This window comes from Hypanus sabinus, chromosome 4, assembly GCF_030144855.1.
Source record: "Hypanus sabinus isolate sHypSab1 chromosome 4, sHypSab1.hap1, whole genome shotgun sequence".
In the NCBI taxonomy this organism is placed as follows: Eukaryota; Metazoa; Chordata; class Chondrichthyes; order Myliobatiformes; family Dasyatidae; genus Hypanus; species Hypanus sabinus.
The window spans coordinates 102,972,935-102,992,370 of NC_082709.1; the positions used below are offsets into that span (position 1 = coordinate 102,972,935).

The 19,436-nt window shown below is 40.2% G+C and overlaps 2 protein-coding genes across 11 annotated transcripts in view; one reads left to right on the forward strand and one right to left on the reverse strand.

The window, feature by feature from the left end:
* The window catches only part of gdf3 (growth differentiation factor 3), a 70,865-nt gene extending 56,679 nt beyond the window's left edge, over nucleotides 1–14,186 (reverse strand). The window contains exon 1 of one of the 4 annotated variants that reach the window (XR_009511733.1): nucleotides 14,054–14,186. The gene's annotated coding sequence lies outside the window, so the exon portion shown is untranslated. The remainder of the gene's footprint in view (nucleotides 1–14,053) is intronic. The other 3 variants (XR_009511734.1, XR_009511735.1, XM_059967783.1) reach the window with 3 other exon arrangements.
* mtrf1 (mitochondrial translational release factor 1) overlaps nucleotides 1–19,436 on the forward strand; it is a 60,070-nt gene that overhangs the window by 3,435 nt on the left and 37,199 nt on the right. For 2 of the 7 annotated variants that reach the window (XM_059967775.1, XM_059967781.1), the window contains exons 1-2: nucleotides 14,321–14,452; nucleotides 17,224–17,669. The exons of 1 other annotated variant lie outside the window; for it this stretch is intronic. In XM_059967775.1, coding sequence (XP_059823758.1) covers nucleotides 17,267–17,669 — 403 coding nt within the window. In that variant the 5' untranslated portion in view covers nucleotides 14,321–14,452; nucleotides 17,224–17,266. Of the gene's footprint in view, nucleotides 1–14,319; nucleotides 14,534–14,576; nucleotides 14,945–17,221; nucleotides 17,670–19,436 lie in introns of those variants that run through there. 4 more of the 7 variants (XM_059967776.1, XM_059967777.1, XM_059967778.1 and 1 more) reach the window with 4 other exon arrangements.

The following is a 19,436-nucleotide window of genomic DNA, read 5'->3' on the forward strand; positions in this document are numbered from 1 at the left end:
TAACCAGAAAGCAGAAACACACAATAACATGATATGCAAAATGAAATTATACACTTGAATCACAGCATACAGTTTAAATGAGTATTAACTTATTGTAAAACCTTCCAGATACCTCATCCAAAGAGTAAAGATCTTAATATCCTAAGAACTTCCTTTATTGAGTTTTTATGCACTTTGACATTAACTAGTAGCTTCACCATGTTGTTCATCAGGTTGCTGTAGTATCCCATAGGTTTGCCAACCTGATTTTGTTAAGGAAACACAAGAATATGCCATCACATTCTAGTCAAGTTCTTCCAAGTCCACCAAATAAAATTTGGTAGAACTCAAAGAATGAGGCAGGTCTGGAATCCACTGCCTAGAAGGGCGCTGGATGAAGGTAGTAATATTTAATAGCATCTTAGATAATTACTCTAGGATGTGTAACCTACAAGACTATAGATTGAAATCAAGGGAGTCAGAGTTAACTCAAATTACATCTTATTTTTTTGGCTAGCACGGACACATATCTCTTCTCTCTACAAATTTTTGTGCTGGAAATTTTAATGACAATATAAACTACTCTATACTTACTTTTGTAGCCAATTTGTTGGTCTTTGTGAAGACATTTGTTCATTTGCATGAGGTTACTAAACATATGGAGAAAGACAAGTCTTTATTCTCAAAGGTTAATAAGATGCAAGGTGATTTTAACTTTGCATATATTGACTGGGGCTCCCATGCTGCAAAAGGACTAGATGGGATAGTGTTTGACAAATGTGTTCTGGAAAGTTTCCTTAATCAGCACATAGAAGTCCTAATGAGAGAATGTGCAATACTTGATCTCCGATTAGGAAACAAGATACAGCAGGTGATGAAAGTTTGTGGAGGGAAACACAGTGATCATAATGCCATTAGTTTTAAAGTATATATGGAAAAATATAGGTCTGGTCCTCAACACACACAAAATGCTGGTGGAACACAGCAGGCCAGGCAGCATCTATAGGAAGAAGCACTGTCGACATTTCAGGCCGAGACCCTTCGTCAGGACTAACTAACTAACCTTTCAGTTAGTCCTGACGAAGGGTCTCGGCCATTCAGCCCATCAAGTCTGCTCCACCATCTATCATGGCTAATCCCAGATCCCACTGAACTCCATACACCTGCCTTTGCATCATAGTCTTTGATGGCCTGACCAATCAGGACACTATCGACTTTTGCTTTAAATAAACCCATGGTCTTGGCCTCCACAGCATTCCACAGATTCACTACTCTCTGGCTAAAAAAATTCCTCCTTACTTCTGTTCTAAAGGGTCACCCCTCAACTTTGAGGCTGTGCCCTCTGGTTCTGGACACTCCTACCACAGGAAACATCTTCTCCACATCCACCTTATCTAGTCTTTTCAACATTCAGTAGGTTTCAATGAGAACCCCCCCACATTCTTCTAAATTCTAGTGACTTCAGGCCCAAAGCTGCCAAACGCTCCTCATATGTTAACCCCATTCATTCTCAGAATCATCCTCCTGAACCTCCTCTAGACTCTCTCCAATGACAACATATCCTTTCTGAGATATGGGGCCCAAAATGGTTTTCAATACTCCAAGCGCAGCCTGACCAGTGTCTTATAAAGCCTCATCATTATCTAGTTGTTTTTATTTTCTATTCCCCTTGAAATGAATGCCAACATTGCATTTGCCTTCTTTACTACAAACTCAACCTGTGAATTAACCTTCTGGGAGTCTTGCACGAGGTCTCCTTAGTCCCTCTGCAGCTCTGATGTTTGAATTTTCTCCCCATTTAGATAACAGTCTTGCACTTTTGTTAGTTTTACCAAAATCTATTACAGTATCATATTTCCCAATATTGTATTCCAACTGCCACATTTGTGCCCATTCTTCCAATGTGTCTAAATCCTTCTGCAATCACATTGCTTCCTCAGCACTACCTGCTCCTCCACCTAACTTCTTATAATCTGCAAACTTTGCCACAAAGCCATCAATTTCATTATCCAAATAATTGACAAACAATGTGGAAAGTAGCAGTCCCAATACTGACCCCGCAAGGAACACCACTAGTCACTGGCAGCCAACCAAAAATGGTCCCCTTTGCTCCAACTCGTTACCTCCTGCCTGTCAGCCATTTCTCTATCCTCGGCTGTATCTTTCCTGCAATGCCATGGGATTTTATCTTGTTAAGCAGCCTCATGTGTGGCACCTTATCAAATGTCTTCTGAAAATCCAAGTAAATGACATCCAGCACCTCTCTTTTGTCAACCCTGCTGGTTACTCCTTGAAGAACTCCTAACAGGTTTATCAAGCAAGATTCCCCTTTACAGAAACCATGCTGACTTTTGACTTATATTATCATTAGTCTCCAAGTATGTTGAAACCTCATCCTTAATAATGGACCTCAAAACTTTCCCAACCATTAACTGGCCTAGAATTTCCTTTCTTTTGCCTTCCTCCCTTCTAAAAGAGTGGAGTGATATTTGCACTTTTCTAGTCCTCCAGAACCATGCCAGAATCAAGTGATTTTTGAAAGATTACAACCAATGCATCTGCTGTCTCTTCAGCAACCTCTTTCAGAATTCTGGGATGTAGTTCATCTGTCCCAGTGACTTATTCACTTTAAGACCTGAGTTTGCTTAGCTCTTTTTCCTTTGTAATAACGATGACACTCACTCCTGCTCCCAGACCTCTGGCACACTGCTGGTGTCTTCCACAGTGAAGACAGATGCAAAGTACTTAATAAATTCATCCGCCGTTTCTTTGTCCCCCATTACTACTTCACAGGCATCATTTTCCAATGGTCCAAATTCTACCCACAACTCCTTTTTTCTCTTATAACTAAAAGAAAATTGTATCCTGTTTTATATTATTGGCTAGTTTGCCCTCATATTTCATCTTTTCCTTTTTTAATGTTTTTGTTGCCCTTTGTTGGATTTTAAAAACTTGATCTACTGAAAGATCAGAATGGTAATCTAAGCCAAAAGAGATGGAGAGATCTTAAATGAAGTCTTTGCATCTGCACTACTTGGGGTCCCTTGAACTCTTCCCTTGAACAACATCAGTGGCATGGAGAGGGGAGACTTGCAGCTTGGACAACTGCTGGTCTTCCATAAAAAGAACTTTGCGGGACTTCCGGTGAGATGGCGATTGTTTAGCTGCTCCAAACTTTTGCTCCGTCATTCTCCCTATCTTTGCACTATATGTCTCCATTCTTAAACCTTAGTTAGGTATTTTATTAGGTCTCTTTTACTTGCCTGTGAACACACCTATCTTATAATGTCTACCAAAAGTACTAAAACCGGGAAAAAGGAAACTATGGCTTTGCCGGCTGACATTCTCACTGCTTTGGAACAGCATCGAGAAGATATTTTGAAGGAATTTAGAACTTCTTTCAACCAGCTGGATGTCAAATTAGATCGAATCAATGCTAGAGTGGACGAACATGCTGAACATTTATCTCGCATCAACTCGACTTCTGAAGATTTAAAACGCCGTGTTCAATACCTTGAAACTTTCTGCTCCAGTCTAGGGGAGAAGAATTGTAAACTTTTTTCCAAAATGGTGGATCTTGAAAACCGGAGCAGACGTTGCAATCTACGAATTCTTGGTTTGCCAGAGGCCTCCGAACAGGGTTCTCTTGTGAAATTTTTTTCCGATTTTCTCTGTGAGATTTTTGGGAAAGAATTTCTTCTGAATCCACCTGAGCTTGAAAGGGCACACAGGATCCACGTTCCCCGCGCAATTCTGGGTTCCCGCCCACGGCCGGTAATTTTGTGCTTTCATCAATACCAGGTGAAAAACCGTTTGATTATGGAGGCACACTGCAGAGGTACTTCTGTTTTTCAAATTTCAGTCATTCGTTTTGTGGAGGATTTTGTCCCCCAGGTTCTGAAGATGCGTGCTGAGTTTAAAGGTGTAATGAAAGTGCTTTTTGATCGTGGACTTAGACCCTCCCTTCAAAATCCAGCCGATCTCCGAATTACGCTTACTACTGGAGAATATAAGTGGTTTAAATCAGTGAAGGAGGCTGAGGCATTTGTTGGAAGTCTTCCGGCCATCCAGTCTTCTTCGGAACCCGGTTGGACCTTCTAAAATGGTGGATAAGTACCTCTCGTAGTAAAATTATTTTTTCTGGACTCAAGACTTTACTTGAATAATTTAGACATTATCTATTGAAACTCTAAGGGCTGTAGACAATCTCTCCCTGGACTTGGTGTGTTTTTTCTAAATAGATAATCTGAGTTTAATGTTTCCCTGCGGACGTTTAGATTGTACTTGCGTAATCTATTTTATTCTTGTATAACTTTATAGAGTTCTACAATTGACTGTAACTTGTTTTGGAGGTTTGGAGTTTTTATTGAAGGTCTCCCTGTTGGTTGATTCACAGTTTAAGTTTTGCTTTTTTTTCTGTAAATGGTTGATAAGTACTCTCCTCGAATCTATAATTTCCCCCTTTTCTTAATTTTCCCCCTTTTGTTAATGACACAGATCTGGAAGTCATATTTGGGTTAATTTTTTTGGTAGAGCTAGCTGCTTTTTTTGGTAGCCGTCTAGTTTTGGGTTGCGAGGGTGGGGTGGATTCTCCAGTTCTAACACCACTCACTGTTTCTTTTGCTTTCCTTTGTTACTCAGGACATGTTTATGTTTTGATTCTACGAATCTATGTTTACATTTTTGCTCCCAGACTGTTATTGTACTGCTTGACTTTTTATATGCCTGCTGCCTTCTATGCATTAACAATTGATAATGGCTAGTACACTTAAATTTGTGAGCCGGAATGTAAAGGGATTGAATCATCCTGTTAAAAGAAGGAAGGTATTCTCACATATTAAACAACTCAAAGCTGACATTGCTTTCCTTCAAGAAACTCATAGTCGTTGTTTTGATAACTCCCGGCTTTTGTCAAAGTGGGCAGGTCAGCATTTTCATTCATCCTTTGCCGCCAAAGCTTGGGGGGGGGGGGGGTCTCCATCCTTATTAACTCAAATATTCCTTTTGAACTCCATAATAAGATATCTGATACAAATGGCCGTTTCATTATTGTTTCTGGTAAGCTATATAATACTAAAGTTGTACTAGCAAACCTGTATGCCCCCAATTTTGATGATGTTAATTTTTTTGAACGCTTTTTTTCCTCACTACCAGACTTAAACTCATACTCTCTTATACTGGGTGGTGACTTCAATTGTTGGTTAGGTCCTAATTTGGATCGATCGTCCTCTGTTACTAGACCACCTACTAAATCTGCCTTAGCTATCCAGTCATTTCTCTCTAATTATGGTATCTCTGATATATGGCGTTTCCTTCATCCTACTGAGAGAGATTATTCTTTTTTTCCACATGTTCACCATACCTTTACTAGAATTGACTACTTCTTACTCGATAATCAACTCATCCCATTTGTCTATTCTTGTGATTATCAGAGTATACTGATTTCTGACCATGCCCCAATTACTCTGTCTTTAAACTTTCCTGGTCTCCCTCAGAAGAATAAACACTGGCGGTTTGATTCGACTTTATTATCGGATGATGATTTTCTAAAATTTATTAAGGATCAGATAACCTTTTAATTTAACACCAATATATCACCTGAAGTGTCATCCCAGATTGTCTGGGATGCCATGAAAGCATATTTGAGGGATCAAATAATCTTCTATACAGCAAATCTTAATAGAAAGTCCTGTGCAGATCGATTAGACCTCATTAATCAGATTAAAGAATTGGATCAACTGTATGCTCAAACTAAGAATCCTGAACTATACAAGAAGCGTGTAGAACTCCAAACTAAATTTAATCTTCTGTCTACTCAACCTGTCGAACGCCAACTTCTTGAATGTAAGAGTCGCTTTTACATTCATGGTGACAAATCTGGTAAATTTCTAGCCAATCAGCTGAGGCGTTCCAAAGCCAAACAACATTTTACAAAGATCCGGAAGGAGGATGGAGACTTTACATCGGATCACTTAGAAATTAATGACGCATTTAAAAATTTCTATTCTCGACTTTATTCCTCTGAATCTTTGAATGACAATATCTCTGTTGATCATTTTTTAAATAATCTGAATATTCTTTCGCTTTCATCTGATTTTAAAGCCAAACTTAATGCGCCTATATCATCAGAAGAAATATCTTTTGCAATTTCTGCATTGTCCTCAGGGAAATCTCCTGGACCTGATGGGTTCCCCATAGAATTTTATAAATCATTCTCTTCTAACTTCTTTCTCCTCAGTTATTATCAGTATTATCTGACTCATTTAATTATGGCAAATTGCCACCCTTTTTTAATGAGGTATCTATTATTCTTTTATTAAAAAAGGGTAAAGACCCAACAGAGTGTTCCTCGTATAGGCCGATTTCTTTGCTTAATGTTGATGTTAAAATCTTGGCTAAAGTTTTGGCTTATAGATTAGAAACTGTTATTCCCTCTATTATTTCTGATGACCAAACTGGTTTTATTAAAAACCGTCTTCCTTTTTTTTAACATTTGGCGTTTATTTAACATTTTATATTCACCTCCAACTGGAATTCCTGAATGTGTTATTTCCCTCGATGGGGAGAAAGCATTTGATCGTATAGAGTGGATCTACCTTTTTGCAGTTTTAGAAAAATTTGACTTCGGTCAAAGTTTTATCTCTTGGATCAAATTGCTGTATTTGTGTCCTACTGCCTCTGTTTTAACTAATTTTCAGAAATCCCAGTTATTTAACCTCAAACGTGGCACCCGTCAGATGCCCTTTAAGTTCCTTTCTCTTTGATTTGGCTATAGAACCTTTGGCGATAGCATTTCGAAATTGTCCTGAATTGACCGGGATTTGGAGAGGGGTGTTGAGCATAATGTTTCTCTTTATGCTGATGAATTATTACTTTTTCTTTCAAATCCGTCTACATCCTTACCTCCAATGTTTTCACTTCTTGACCAGTTTAGCCAGTTCTCTGGCTATAAACTTAATTTACATAAGAGCGAACTTTTCCCAATTCATAAAAAAGCACAAGAATTAACATTTCGTGATCTCCCTTTTAAAGTAGTTCATAATCAATTTACTTACCTTGGAATTACAGTCACAAGGAAGTTTAAAGATCTCTTTCGTGAAAATTTTGCCAATCTTTCATATACTATAAAACAGAGCCTGTTACAATGGTCACCTCTATCTATGTCTTTGGTAGGTCGTATTAATGTTGTTAAAATGTATGTTCTCCCTAAACTTTTATATTTATTTCAATCAATCCCAATTTTTATTCCTAAATCTTTTTTTGATTCCTTAGACTCTATTATTTTGTCATATCTGTGGAAGAATAAGCGCTCTAGAATTAATAAAGTCTATCTCCAAAAACCTAAAAAAGAGGGTGGCATGGCCTTACCTAACTTTTGTTTATATTTTGGGCAGCAATATACATTGTGCTACCATTTGGTCTTTTTTCCATGGCCAACCCGAGTGCCCTAATTGGGTGGCAATGGAGTTGAGCTCCACTAAAGAATTATCTATCTCTGCACTTCTTGGCTCTGCACTCCCTAGCAGAATGTCCAGATTAATAGCTAATCCTCTTGTTAGAGACACTTTGTGTATATGGGCTCAGTTTAGGAAATGCTATGGTTTCCATGGTTTTTCCGTTTCTAGCCCTATCTTACATAATCACCTTTTTTTTACCTACTAATGACTCAGCATTCCATGATTGGTATAGGAAGGGCATTAGACATTTTGAAGATCTTTTTATTGATAATCACTTCGCTTCTTTTCAACAGCTCTCTGCTAAGTTCAATCTGCCCAATGCTCATTTTTTTAGATATCTCCAAATTAGACACTTTATTATTCCTTTAATTCCTAACTTCCCTGAAATGCCTGAGAAAAATGTTATGGACTTATTTCTTTCCATTAATCCACTAGATAAAGGTTTAATATCATTTATTCGAGATAAATTAGCAGCCTTACGACATGACCCTGTGGATAAAATTAAAATGGCATGGGAGCAGGATTTAAATACCTCCTTATCAGATTAGACTTGGGACTCGATTCTCAAATCTGTTAACTCAACCTCTTTTTGTGCTCGCCATTGCCTTTTACAGTTTAAGATTGTTCATAGAGCCCATATGTCTAAATCTAAATTATCCCGATTTTACCCTAACATTAGTCCACTTTGTGATAAATGCAAAAGGGGCGAGGCCTCTCTCATTCATATGTACTGGTTTTGTCCTAGCTTGGAGAAATTTTGGAAAGATGTCTTCATAACGTTATCATATATTCTGAATCACCACCTAGAACCAAACCCTTTAATTGCTTTGTTCGGTTTCTGGGGTGAGACAGATTTACATCTGAGTTCAACTAAGAGTCGAATATTATCTTTTGCCTCTCTCTTGGCTAGACGTTTAATCCTCCTTAGATGGAGAGATGTTGCCCCGCCTACGCATGCTCAATGGCTTAACGATATTATGGCCTGCTTAGACCTTGAAAAAATTCATTATTCAGTTCTTAATTTGGATTTAAAGTTCCATAAGGTCTGGGGACCTTTTATTGAGTACTTTCATAACCTTCCTCTTAACTAAGGTTTTTTTTCGGTCCTTTGCTTTCAGCTCCCTTTTCTTTTGGTAGTAGGCATTAATATCTTCTGTTGCTAAGTGTATTTACAGCTTTGGGGGTTTGATTGTCCTGATTTATATTCTCTATATTGTGTTGTGGTTGGTCTGGAGTTTTTTTTTGTGTTGCGGGGCTTGGGGAGGATACTAATTTTACTTGTCTTCAATTTGGGTGCTTTCTCAATTATCTTTCTCTGTATCATATTGTTATTGTATGTTTATTTTTGCACTGTATCAATGTTCTTCATTTTGATCTGGGGTTTTTTATCTGTAGTTATGTAGAAAATGTATAAAAAAACTAATATAAAAAAAGAACTTTGCCTAGGTTTGCGCCCTGGAAACTTTCCAAGGCGCAAATCCATGGTCAATCGAGACAACAAAGGCCTACATCTAATATTCAGTGGTGGGGATTGGGGTTTTTGATGTTCTGGCTTCCATTTTCTGGATGGGCGATCCGTTGGCTTTTATTCTTTGACAATAAAGTAAACTTTTGAATGGGAGGGTTTGGAGGCATATGGTTTGGTTGCAGGTGGATGGACTAGGCAGAAGATAGGGTCAGTATAGACAAAAATGGCGAAAGGGCCTCTTTCTGTGCTGTAGGACTCCATGATGATAGCAAAACATTGCCCAATTATTTGAATATTATTTTCATCTCAGTGGTTGATATACAGTGACACCTACTGGCTAATAGTACTCATAGCTGCAAACTACAACAGAAAAGTTAAAGAGGGAGTCAAGTTAAATTCAATAATTGATATCTAGGCTTCCAAACTCAAAAATCCAGTTAAGAGAGTAGGAATGAGATCTTGCTGTTAAAAGGTTCCAACTATATTTTCTCACAGCCTGGAACAACATGAATACTTCCCCACAAATACTTCCAATTACGTTCTCTTAGTAACCTTCATCATCTGCTCTATAATTGATGCCTGCTTCCTCTTCCCTCCCTTCAATTCCATGATGATTGATCATTTTAATTGTGTATCTTACCCTACATTATTAAGAAGTAAGTTTAAGTATTTTTTGTGTGATCCAAATATTTAACTGATTGCAGCTAACTCATTAGCATCCCTGCTGCTCAAATTAGTATTTTAGTTGATAAATCTGGAAAATAACTGATCAGTCAGAATTTTGTATGCTAACTATTACAAGCAAAAGTACAAAGATTCATCTATCAGAGGTAAAACTTCATAGCACCAATATGTGAAAGGCTCTTTTGTTTTTCCCCCCAAATGCAGACTATCCCCCACAAATCTTCCTGTAATCACCCTCCCATTTTCTCAGCCATAAAGCACTTTAATTTTGCCAAACTGAGGTTATGGAACTTGCAACCTATCATGAGACTATTCCAGCCAACCCAAAGGGCAAGGGTATCAGCCCAAAACATCAACTCTTTATTCCTTTCCGTAGTTGTTGCCTGATCTACTATGTTCCTCCAACATTTTGTGTGTGTTACTTTAGATATTCAGCATCTGCAGATGTTCAGGGGATACTTGTGTGGAGTTCTGCAATGAGACAGGGAAGTTTTGGTAGGTTACAGAAACTGTGGTATACAAAGGCTGTAATAAATCTAGTCAAGAAGAAAGGAAAAGCTTACAAAAGGATCAGAGAGCTAGGTAATGTTAGAGATCAGGAAGATTATAAGGCTAATAGGAAGGAGCTTAAGAAGAAAATTAGGAGAGCCAGAAGGGTCCATGAGAAGGCCTTGGCGGGTAGGATTAAGGGAAACCACAGGGCATTCTACAAGTATGTGAAGAGCACGAGGATAAGATGTGAAAGAACAGGACTTATCAAATGTGACAGTGGGAAAGTGTATATAGAACCGGAGGAAATAGCAGACATACTTAATGAATACTTTACTTCAGTACTCACTATGGAAAAGGATCTTGGTGATTGTGGTGATGATTTACAGCAGACTGAAAAGCTTGAGCATGTGGATATTAAGAAACAGGCTGTGCTGGAGCGTTTGGAAAGCATCAAGTTGGATAAGTCACCGGGACCGGATGGGATGTACCCCAGGCTACTGTGGGAGGAGATTGGTGGACCGCTGGCAATGATATTTGCATCATCAATGGGGATGGGAGAGGTTCCAGAGGATTGGAGGATTGTGGATGTTGTTGCTGTATTCAAGAAAGAGAGTAGAGAGAGCCCAGGAAATTATGAACATTTGGAGAGGTGTAATATGATCAGGAATAGTCAGCATGGCTTTGTCAAGGGCAGGTCGTGCCTTACGAGCCTGATTGAATTTTTTGATCATGTGACTAAACACATTGATGAAGAAAGAGCAGTGTATATGGATTTCAGGAGGCATTTGATAAGTTACCCCATGCAAGGCTTATTAAGAAAGTAAGGAGGCATAGGATCCAAGGGGACATTGCTTTGTGGATCCAGAACTAGCTTGCCCACAGAAGGCAAAGAGTGGTCGTAGACAGGTCATATTCTGCATGGAGGTCGGTGACCAATGTAGCGCCTCAGGGATCTGATCTGTGACCCTTACTCTTTGTAATTTTTATAAATGACCTGGATGAGGAAGTGGAGGGTTAGTAAGTTTGCTGATGACACAAAGGTTGGAGGTGTTGTGGATAGTGCGGAGGGCTGTCAGAGGTTACAGCGGGACATTAATAGGATGCAAAACTAGGTTTTCTATGTTTCTATCTTGTGATTATATTAATAACTAGTAGTTCTGTTGCAATGAATAGAACAAAGAACATAGAAAACATACAGCACAGTTCAGGCCCTTCGGCCCACAAAGCTGTGCCGAACATGTCCCTACCTTAGAACTACCTGGGCTTTACCCCTAACCTTCTATTTTTCTAAGCACCATGTAGCCATCCAGCAGCCTCTTACAAGACCCTATCGTTTCCGCCTCCACCACCATCACTGGCAGCCCATTCCATGCACTCACCACTCTCTGTGTAAAAAACTTACCCTGACATCTCCTCTGTACCTACTTCTAAGCACCTTAAAACTATGCTCTTTTGTGCTAGCCATTTCATCCCTGGGAAAAAGCCTCTGACTTTCCACACGATCAATGCCTCTCATTATCTTGTACGCCTCTATCAGGTCACCTCTCGTCCTCCGTCGCTCCAAAGAGAAAAGGCTGAGTTCACTCAACCTATTCTCATAAGGTGTGCTCCCCAATCCAGGCAACATCCTTGTAAATCTCTTCTGCACCCTTTCTATGGTTTCCATGTCCTTCCTGTAGTGAGGCAACCAGAACTGAGCAGAGTACTCCAAGTGGGGTCTGACCAGTGTCCTATATAGCTGCAACATTACCTCTCGGCTCTTAAACTCAATCCCACGAATGATGAAGGCCAATGCACCATATGCCTTCTTAACCACAGAGTCAACCTGTGTAGCAGCTTTGAGTGTCCTATGGACTCGGACCCCAAGATCCCTCTGATCCTCCACACTGCCAAGAGTCTTACCATTAATACTATATTCTGCCATCATATTTGACCTACCAGAATGAACCACTCACACTTATCTGGGTTGAACTCCATCTGCCACTTCTCAGCCCAGTTTTCTATCCTATTTATGTTCCGTTGTAACCTCAACACTCCACACTATCCTCAACACCCCCAACCCATAGACGCAAGTAAAAGATGTGAATGAAGCAATTGAATAGTTTGTGCTGCTGTCCAGTCTGCCACGTTTTCCTGAGTTACTTTTCATATTAGGAGCAAAACACAAGTTAATCTACTTGTAGACCCATCAATGAAGGATTAGTGAAATATTTCCACATCAGTATGGTGTGTGACATTGAAGGAATCCACAGGTGGTTAATGCTTCCAAGTGTCTGCTGCCCTTGTTGCCTTGACAGTGAAATATACCAGTCTTCCCATGTTCATCAGGATGACCTCACAAAGTCAGCTGGGTTGTGAATGACTTTGCCACATTGAAGTTTGGAGCCAATGTCAAAGCCAGGTGGGACCTGGTTTTATTCTTGCTTTGCCCCACTTCATCAGAGCTGCATCTGTAAACGTGACAGAATCTACAGACATGATGCTCCAACTATTCCAACAACTGTCAGACAGATTATGCAATCACTGACTGGTAAATTCTTATGATTAAATATGTCATTACATCCCTGCCACAGACTCCATTGCTTCCTCAAATTCCACCTTTGAGTACACCAGATTGCTGATGGTTCTGATGGACTAATCACCCTGAACTGGAGTTCTGATGCCTTGACCTCTCCAGTAATGTTCCCTCTAAGGTGTGCGCATACACATCTTTTGCTACTAGTACACAAAGGAATTTAAACTGCGCACAAAAGGTTGTCATCCTCTACCTCATTGGCATGTTAAGTATATTTCACAATTGTACACAATCACATTTTCTTTTCCAGTGTCTGATGTGGATGACATCATGGAGTTTGTGATGATTTATTTGCAGATTTTAGAACTAGCTTATACTGTTTTTAATCAAAGAAATTATTGATTCACTCTGTCAAATTCCAAAGAAGCAAAGGGCATGAGGTGCAAAAGAAATGCTACTTCACTTAAAGCGGAATGGCTTAATGAAACAGTAGAAACTGCTACACTAAAAGCTCATGAGGTCAGGAACCTGCAGATATGAGAAATATTTATGTACAATTCAGAAACTGGTGTTACCTCTGTGTATTGCAGCAATGCAAAATTTACTGGAGAATCTGCAAGTAGGAAGAAGGAATGATATTTATGAACTTGACTTTTTAAAGTATCACTTAACAAGTAAAGCACATATGGACAGTGTGCAAAAGCTCCTGGCGAGAAAATCATTCATTACCCGCTACAGGCCTGCTATGTATATTTTGTGAGAGTGCTGGTGAATGAGAGCAAAAATGATCAAACCGAGAGGAGATCAAAGTTCTTAGTGTTTTGCTAGCTGTTAAAATGAATACCTCTCTATATAAAATTCAGTACACACAGGTTGTCACTGTGCAAAAAAAATGGCACAGCACAAGATTTTTGTGTGCACTGGTCATTACAAATTAGAGGAAATGTTGCTCTCCAGTAATCTATGAAACAACATATCTTTCCTGGCATCTGCTGATGAAACCTCAAACTGCAGCAACTCACACTCTTCTTTTCCCAGTCCTGTAAGTTTTGGTGCATTCTAAACACTACTGCTCATTCTGTCTTTGATGGTGTAACACCTTCCATATTTCCAACCCATCCCTTTAAACGCCAGTTGTCCCTCCTGTGGCAATGGTCCAGCACATTAGCCTCATCAAAAAGATCTATACCTCTCCCTATTCTCGTCCGAAAGGGGCTGTCTGATACAGACACCGAAACCTGGAGCAATACACAAAATGCTGGAGGAATTCAGCAGGTCGGCAGCATCTGTGGAGTGAAGGGCTAACCATCTACCTCCCTCTATAGATGTATGCTGACCTGCTGAGTTCCTCCAACATCTTATGAACTGCTCTACCTCAAATCTTAGCCTTGGCCCTCAAAGTCGTGACAGGGACAAAGATCCAAAGACACAAGGCTATCTTAAGCGTAGCAGGCTTACTTGTTCTCTTCAGCTCCCTCTCTCTCAGCAGATCACGTACCGGACCGGCTCTCCGCCCAACTCCTCCAGGGCTGCGGTACTGCGCCTGCGCAGGCCGCCCGCCGCCGTTGCTGGGCGACCAGCAGCCACCGCAAAGTCCTCGCTCGCTTCTGTTTGTGAGGCGAAAGTCGAACGGCACCGGCTGATGAGTTTCGTTATGGGTTCCTGGTCACCAGGACATAGCCCTCCCCCCATCTTCTTAACCTGGCTTCATCCCCCTCCTTTGAAGGGGCTCGGCCCGAAATGTCGACCGTTTACTGTAAACAGGGCCAAGACCCTCCGGCATTCAGCGTCTCTCCCAGAGGGCGCCGCGCGGCAGGCTACTGCTGCCGCACATGCGCATTGCGACAGGCCGCGGAGGTGAGTTGACTGGCAGGCCCAGATCTTCCAAGCTCAGGGATGGAAATGTTGGCTGTCATTGGCGTCTGCACAGTTAAACCGGTAGCAATTCGTCTTTTGTGCATGTTCTATCGCACGACAGAAGCTCATTCACTCCACACAGCTGTTGCCTGAGTCTACTAGCTGAGAGAGAACGCAGGCGATGGGGATGGTTACAGTGATTGGCATGGACTGGTTGGGCCGAAGGGCTTTGTATCCGTGCCGTATTGCTCTATATCTATAAGAGAGGCTGTCCTATCAAGAGGGGCTAGTGTTGGTCAAAATTCCTTGGGTTTAAATGAATGAGGGGCCTCATAATAAGGGAGTTTGGTTGTTTTCACCAGTGGGAAGAGTCACAAACAAGGATACAAACTGGATTCGGAACGGAACTGAGGTACCTCAGTAGGCAAAGCAAGTGAAAAGCATACTGTTCCTACGGTATGAATTATTACACAGCGCTTGAGGCAGTACAAGGTAAAGCAATAACAAGGCAAAATAGAATGTAATTGCTATAGAGAAAATGCAGGTAGGCAAGGTCATAGTGAAGTTCAGAGTATTGGGAACTATTCAATAGTCTCATAATAGGTAGAAACTGTCCTTGAGCATGGATGTGTGTTCTTTTGGACTTTTGTATATTCTTCTTTATGGGAGAGGTGAGAAGAAAGTATGTCGGGTGGGAGGTATATTCACTTATGATGGCTATTTCACTGAGGCAACAAGAAGTATAACCGAAGTCCAAGCAAGGGAAGCTGGTTTCTGTGATGCACTGAGCTGTCTCTTTAGGCAAAGTAGTATTCATACCAAACCATGATGCATCCAAATAACACTTTCTATGATGCATCAATAAAAATTGGTAAGAGTTGACAGAGACATGCTAAACCTCTTTGGCCTCCTAAGAAACAAGATGCATCAGTGAGTTTTCTTGGCTGTGGCATCAACCTGAGCCAACCAGGGAAGAGCATCAGTGAAGTTCACTCCTAGAAACTTGAAGCTGCCAATACTCTCAACCTCAGCACCATTGATGTAAACAGGAGCATATACACTGGACCCCTCCTGAAGTCAATGACCAGCTCTCTTATTTTGCTGACATTGAGTGAAAGGCCGTTGTTGTGACACCATGTTACTAAGCTTTCTATTTCCTTGTACTCTGATTCATTGTTATTGAGATATGGCCCACTACTGGTGGAACCTGCAAAGGTGTCAATGGAGATGGCAGGGGTGTTGCTACCTGTCCTTACTTGTAGTCTGTTGGTCAGAAAGGAAAGGATCCGGTTGCAGAGGGATGCTTGAATTGTCCAAGTTCCTGGAGTTTGATGATGAGTTTGCTTGGAATTATAGTGGGTGACACGGTAGTGTTGCAATTGGTGTAATGCTATTAAAGCATCAGTAACTGGGGTTTGTACTGTACAGTCTCCCCATGAAGGCATGTGTTTCCTCTGGGTGTTGTGCTTTTATCCAGTATTTCAAAGATGGGCGGGTTAGTAAGTTGGTTCGTCACATGGGTGTCATTGGGCTGGAATGACCAATCACTGTCCTGTATCTCCAGATAAATAATTGTTTTGAAATTAATAAACAATCGTCTAACATTGGTGTTTTTACTGTCTAGATGGTCCAGGCATGAGTCTAGGACCAGAGCGATGGTATTTGCCAAAGACCTGTTTTTGTAGGAGGCAAGTTGCAGTGGTTTGGGACGCTGGAGTTAATGCATACCATGACCAGCTTCTTGAAGCACTTAATGATAGTGGATGTCATAGCCACCTGGTGGTAGTCACCTTATTTGACTGAGAAACTGACATGAGTAGAGATTTCTTCTTTCGGAGACAAGTGAATTTCTACCCTGAGGGTGCTAGAGATATATTTAAGCTGGAGATAAATAAATCTTTGAAAGATTGAGGAATTGAAGGTCATGGGGAACTGGTACAGAAGAAGACTTGCGGCCATCATAGATCAGTCATGATCATTTTTATCTGATTGGGCCAGGTTTGAGGGAACTGGTGGTCTACTGCGAGTGCTTTCTTGTGTTTTAAATGATTCTTCTGACTAGAATGACTAGATTTAAAGTCACTATTTCAAAGTAATATGCTCGTCATTGAGGATAGTGTGAGAAGAAACTGTCATACATAGGGTAGTGAATTGTTGAAATGCACCAGTTAGGCTCAGGGACTGAGTATATTCAGGGAGAAATTAATAGATTTTTAGATATTAAGAGAATTGAGGCACTGATTTATAAATTACTTTGAATCAACTTCCACTTCATTTTTTGAGAATTTATTGCAAATTATAACAGTTCATTTCTTCAAAAGGAATTTTTTTTCATTCCCATGTCATAAATCTGCCACCACTCCTGTCAAAGGAAACAGTGCTTCTCCTTATCCAGAGACACGAAAGTCTAGATGCAACACACAAAGCACTGGAGGAATTCAGCAGCCATTATGGAGGGAAATGGACTGTCAATGTTTTAGGTTAAGACCTGTCATGTGGACATCATCGGCTGTCCATTTCCCACCATTGATGCTGCCTGACCCGCTGAGTTCCTCCAGTGCTTTGTGTTTCTTCCTATCTACTTTCAAGTCCCATCCTCACGTTGAACAATCCAATTAATTCTCCCATAACCCTTCTTTGTGCAAGGTGAGCAGATTTGCAAGTTCCTCATTCTTAAACCATTCCTCTGCACCTTTTTAAAGTGGGAAATAATTTGTATTTTCAATAAATATCATTTGTATTTAGTGTGTTGACTCTTGTAATTCTTACAGATAATCACATTCACGTCTATTATGAATTTGAAAGGCTGCTCAAATGATCAAACACTCAGGCATTTGGGTCATCACCAACTTAATCTGGAAGCAGAATCATTTCAGAAGGGCCTACAGAGAATTTGAGAAGCTGAGGTCAGTTATGACCACATCTAGGTTTTGGTTGTCTTATAAAAATGGACAAAATGTTATATACGGGCAACAGTCAGCAAGGTACTGTCAACATTTTAGTGAATTGCTACAACTAGAAGTTGTAAGGAAATACATCGGGGCCCTGAAAGAAGAATACAAAGAAATTAACGATGGAGCAAATTGCATACAGCCTCAAAATGAAGAAAGAAAATTTTTAAGTGCTCATCATGTTGAGCTCGCTCCACTTGTACCTCTCTTGGAAGGGATTCATTCATCAGAAAAAGATTTACTGGAGTTGGAATTAATGTATGAGAGTAAGTAGAGTATGAGAGTAACTGCATGCTTTAGTACATCTTCTGCCATTTCAATTTACCATGTCATTTACTGTACAAAATTGTGTCCTGTTCTAAAGCAATTTGTCGTCTAACTACTATTCCAGCATAATATTCCTGCTCAGCTAATAAATTACATTATGCCCTATGTCTGTTAATCATACAATTGATCTGTCCTGCTGCCTTTAAGGACCTATGGATATGGACCTTATTCCTCCAGATCTATCTTTACCTCCCAGGTATTGTGTATTTGCTTGTGTATTGCTTCTCTGGATTAAATTCCATTTGCCTCTTTACTGGTCCACTAATCTGACAATCTATAACTTCCTGCAAAGCTTTTATTTGAAATATATAGTGTAATATAATACATAAATATATTTGTAGAGCTTATAAATTTGAGTTATTATGGCCATAAGAATTAGAAGCAGAATTAGGCTATTCAGGCCATCAAGTTTGCTCCACCATTTGATCATGGCCGACTTATTATTCCTCTCAACCCCATTTTCCTGCTTTCTCCCTGTAACCTTTGACACGCTTACAAATCAAGAAGTTTCTAACCTCCCCTGTAAATATGCTGAATGACTTGGCCTCCACAGCTATCTCAGCAATGAATTCCAGAGATTCACTACCCTTTGGCTAAAGAAATTCCTCCTTATCTCTGCTCTACAGGGAAGATATCCTTTTATTCTGAAGCTGTGTCCTCAGATCCTAGACTCTCCCACTACTGGAAACATCTTCTCCACATCTACTCTATCCACTTACTTACTTAAACCCATCACCTCTACTGGGGTATAGGCCACCTACAATAGCTCAACAGAGTCCTCTGTCCTGGCCAATCTTTCAGTTTGTCCCCAGGTTCCAATCTTCCATAGGTTTCAATGAGATACCCCCTCATCCTTCCAAATTCCAGTGAGTACAGGGCACCCCTCATGCATTAACCCGTTCATCTGATTCTTGTAAACCTCCTCTGGACCTTCTCCAATGGCAGTGCATTCTTCCTTGGACACAGGACCCAAAATTGCTCACAATAGCCCAAATGTGGTCTGACCAATGTCTTATAAATTCCCAGCAGTACATCCTGGATTTTATATTCTTTCGAAATGAATGCTAACAGCATTGTAGGCCAAAAGGCTCATACTGTGATATACTGTTCTAAAACTTATAAATTGCTATTGCCTTCTTTTCTACCAACTCAACCTGCAATGTAATCTTTATGGAATCCTGCAATAGAACTCACAAACTAGAGAAAATCTGCAGATGCAGGAAATCCAAGCAACACACACCAAGCGCTGGAGGAACTCAGCAGGTCAGGCAGCGTCAATGGAAAAGAGTACAGTTGATGTTTTGGGCCGAGACCCTTCAGCAGGACTCCCAAGTTCCTTTGCACCTCTGATTTCTGAATTCTTTCTCCATTTAGAACATAATCTACACTTACTCCTACTACTAAAGTGCATTTCCATACACTTCCTTATGCTGTATTTCATCTACCACTCCAAGTCATTGTACAGACTCCCTGCTTCCTCAGTACTATTGTACCCATTTGCCTATTATCATTTGAAAATGTTCTGGATCAATATCTACACCATGAAGATTTGATTGAATTAAAGACCGTGCAAATGCATTTCATTGCTGAATCATTCCCAGCATTAGGGATTTGACAGGATGGACAGAGAAAATGTTTTCTGTGTGGGAGAGTCCAATATGAGAGGCAATATTTAATATGTTTAATATTTAGAAGAAACCCCTGAT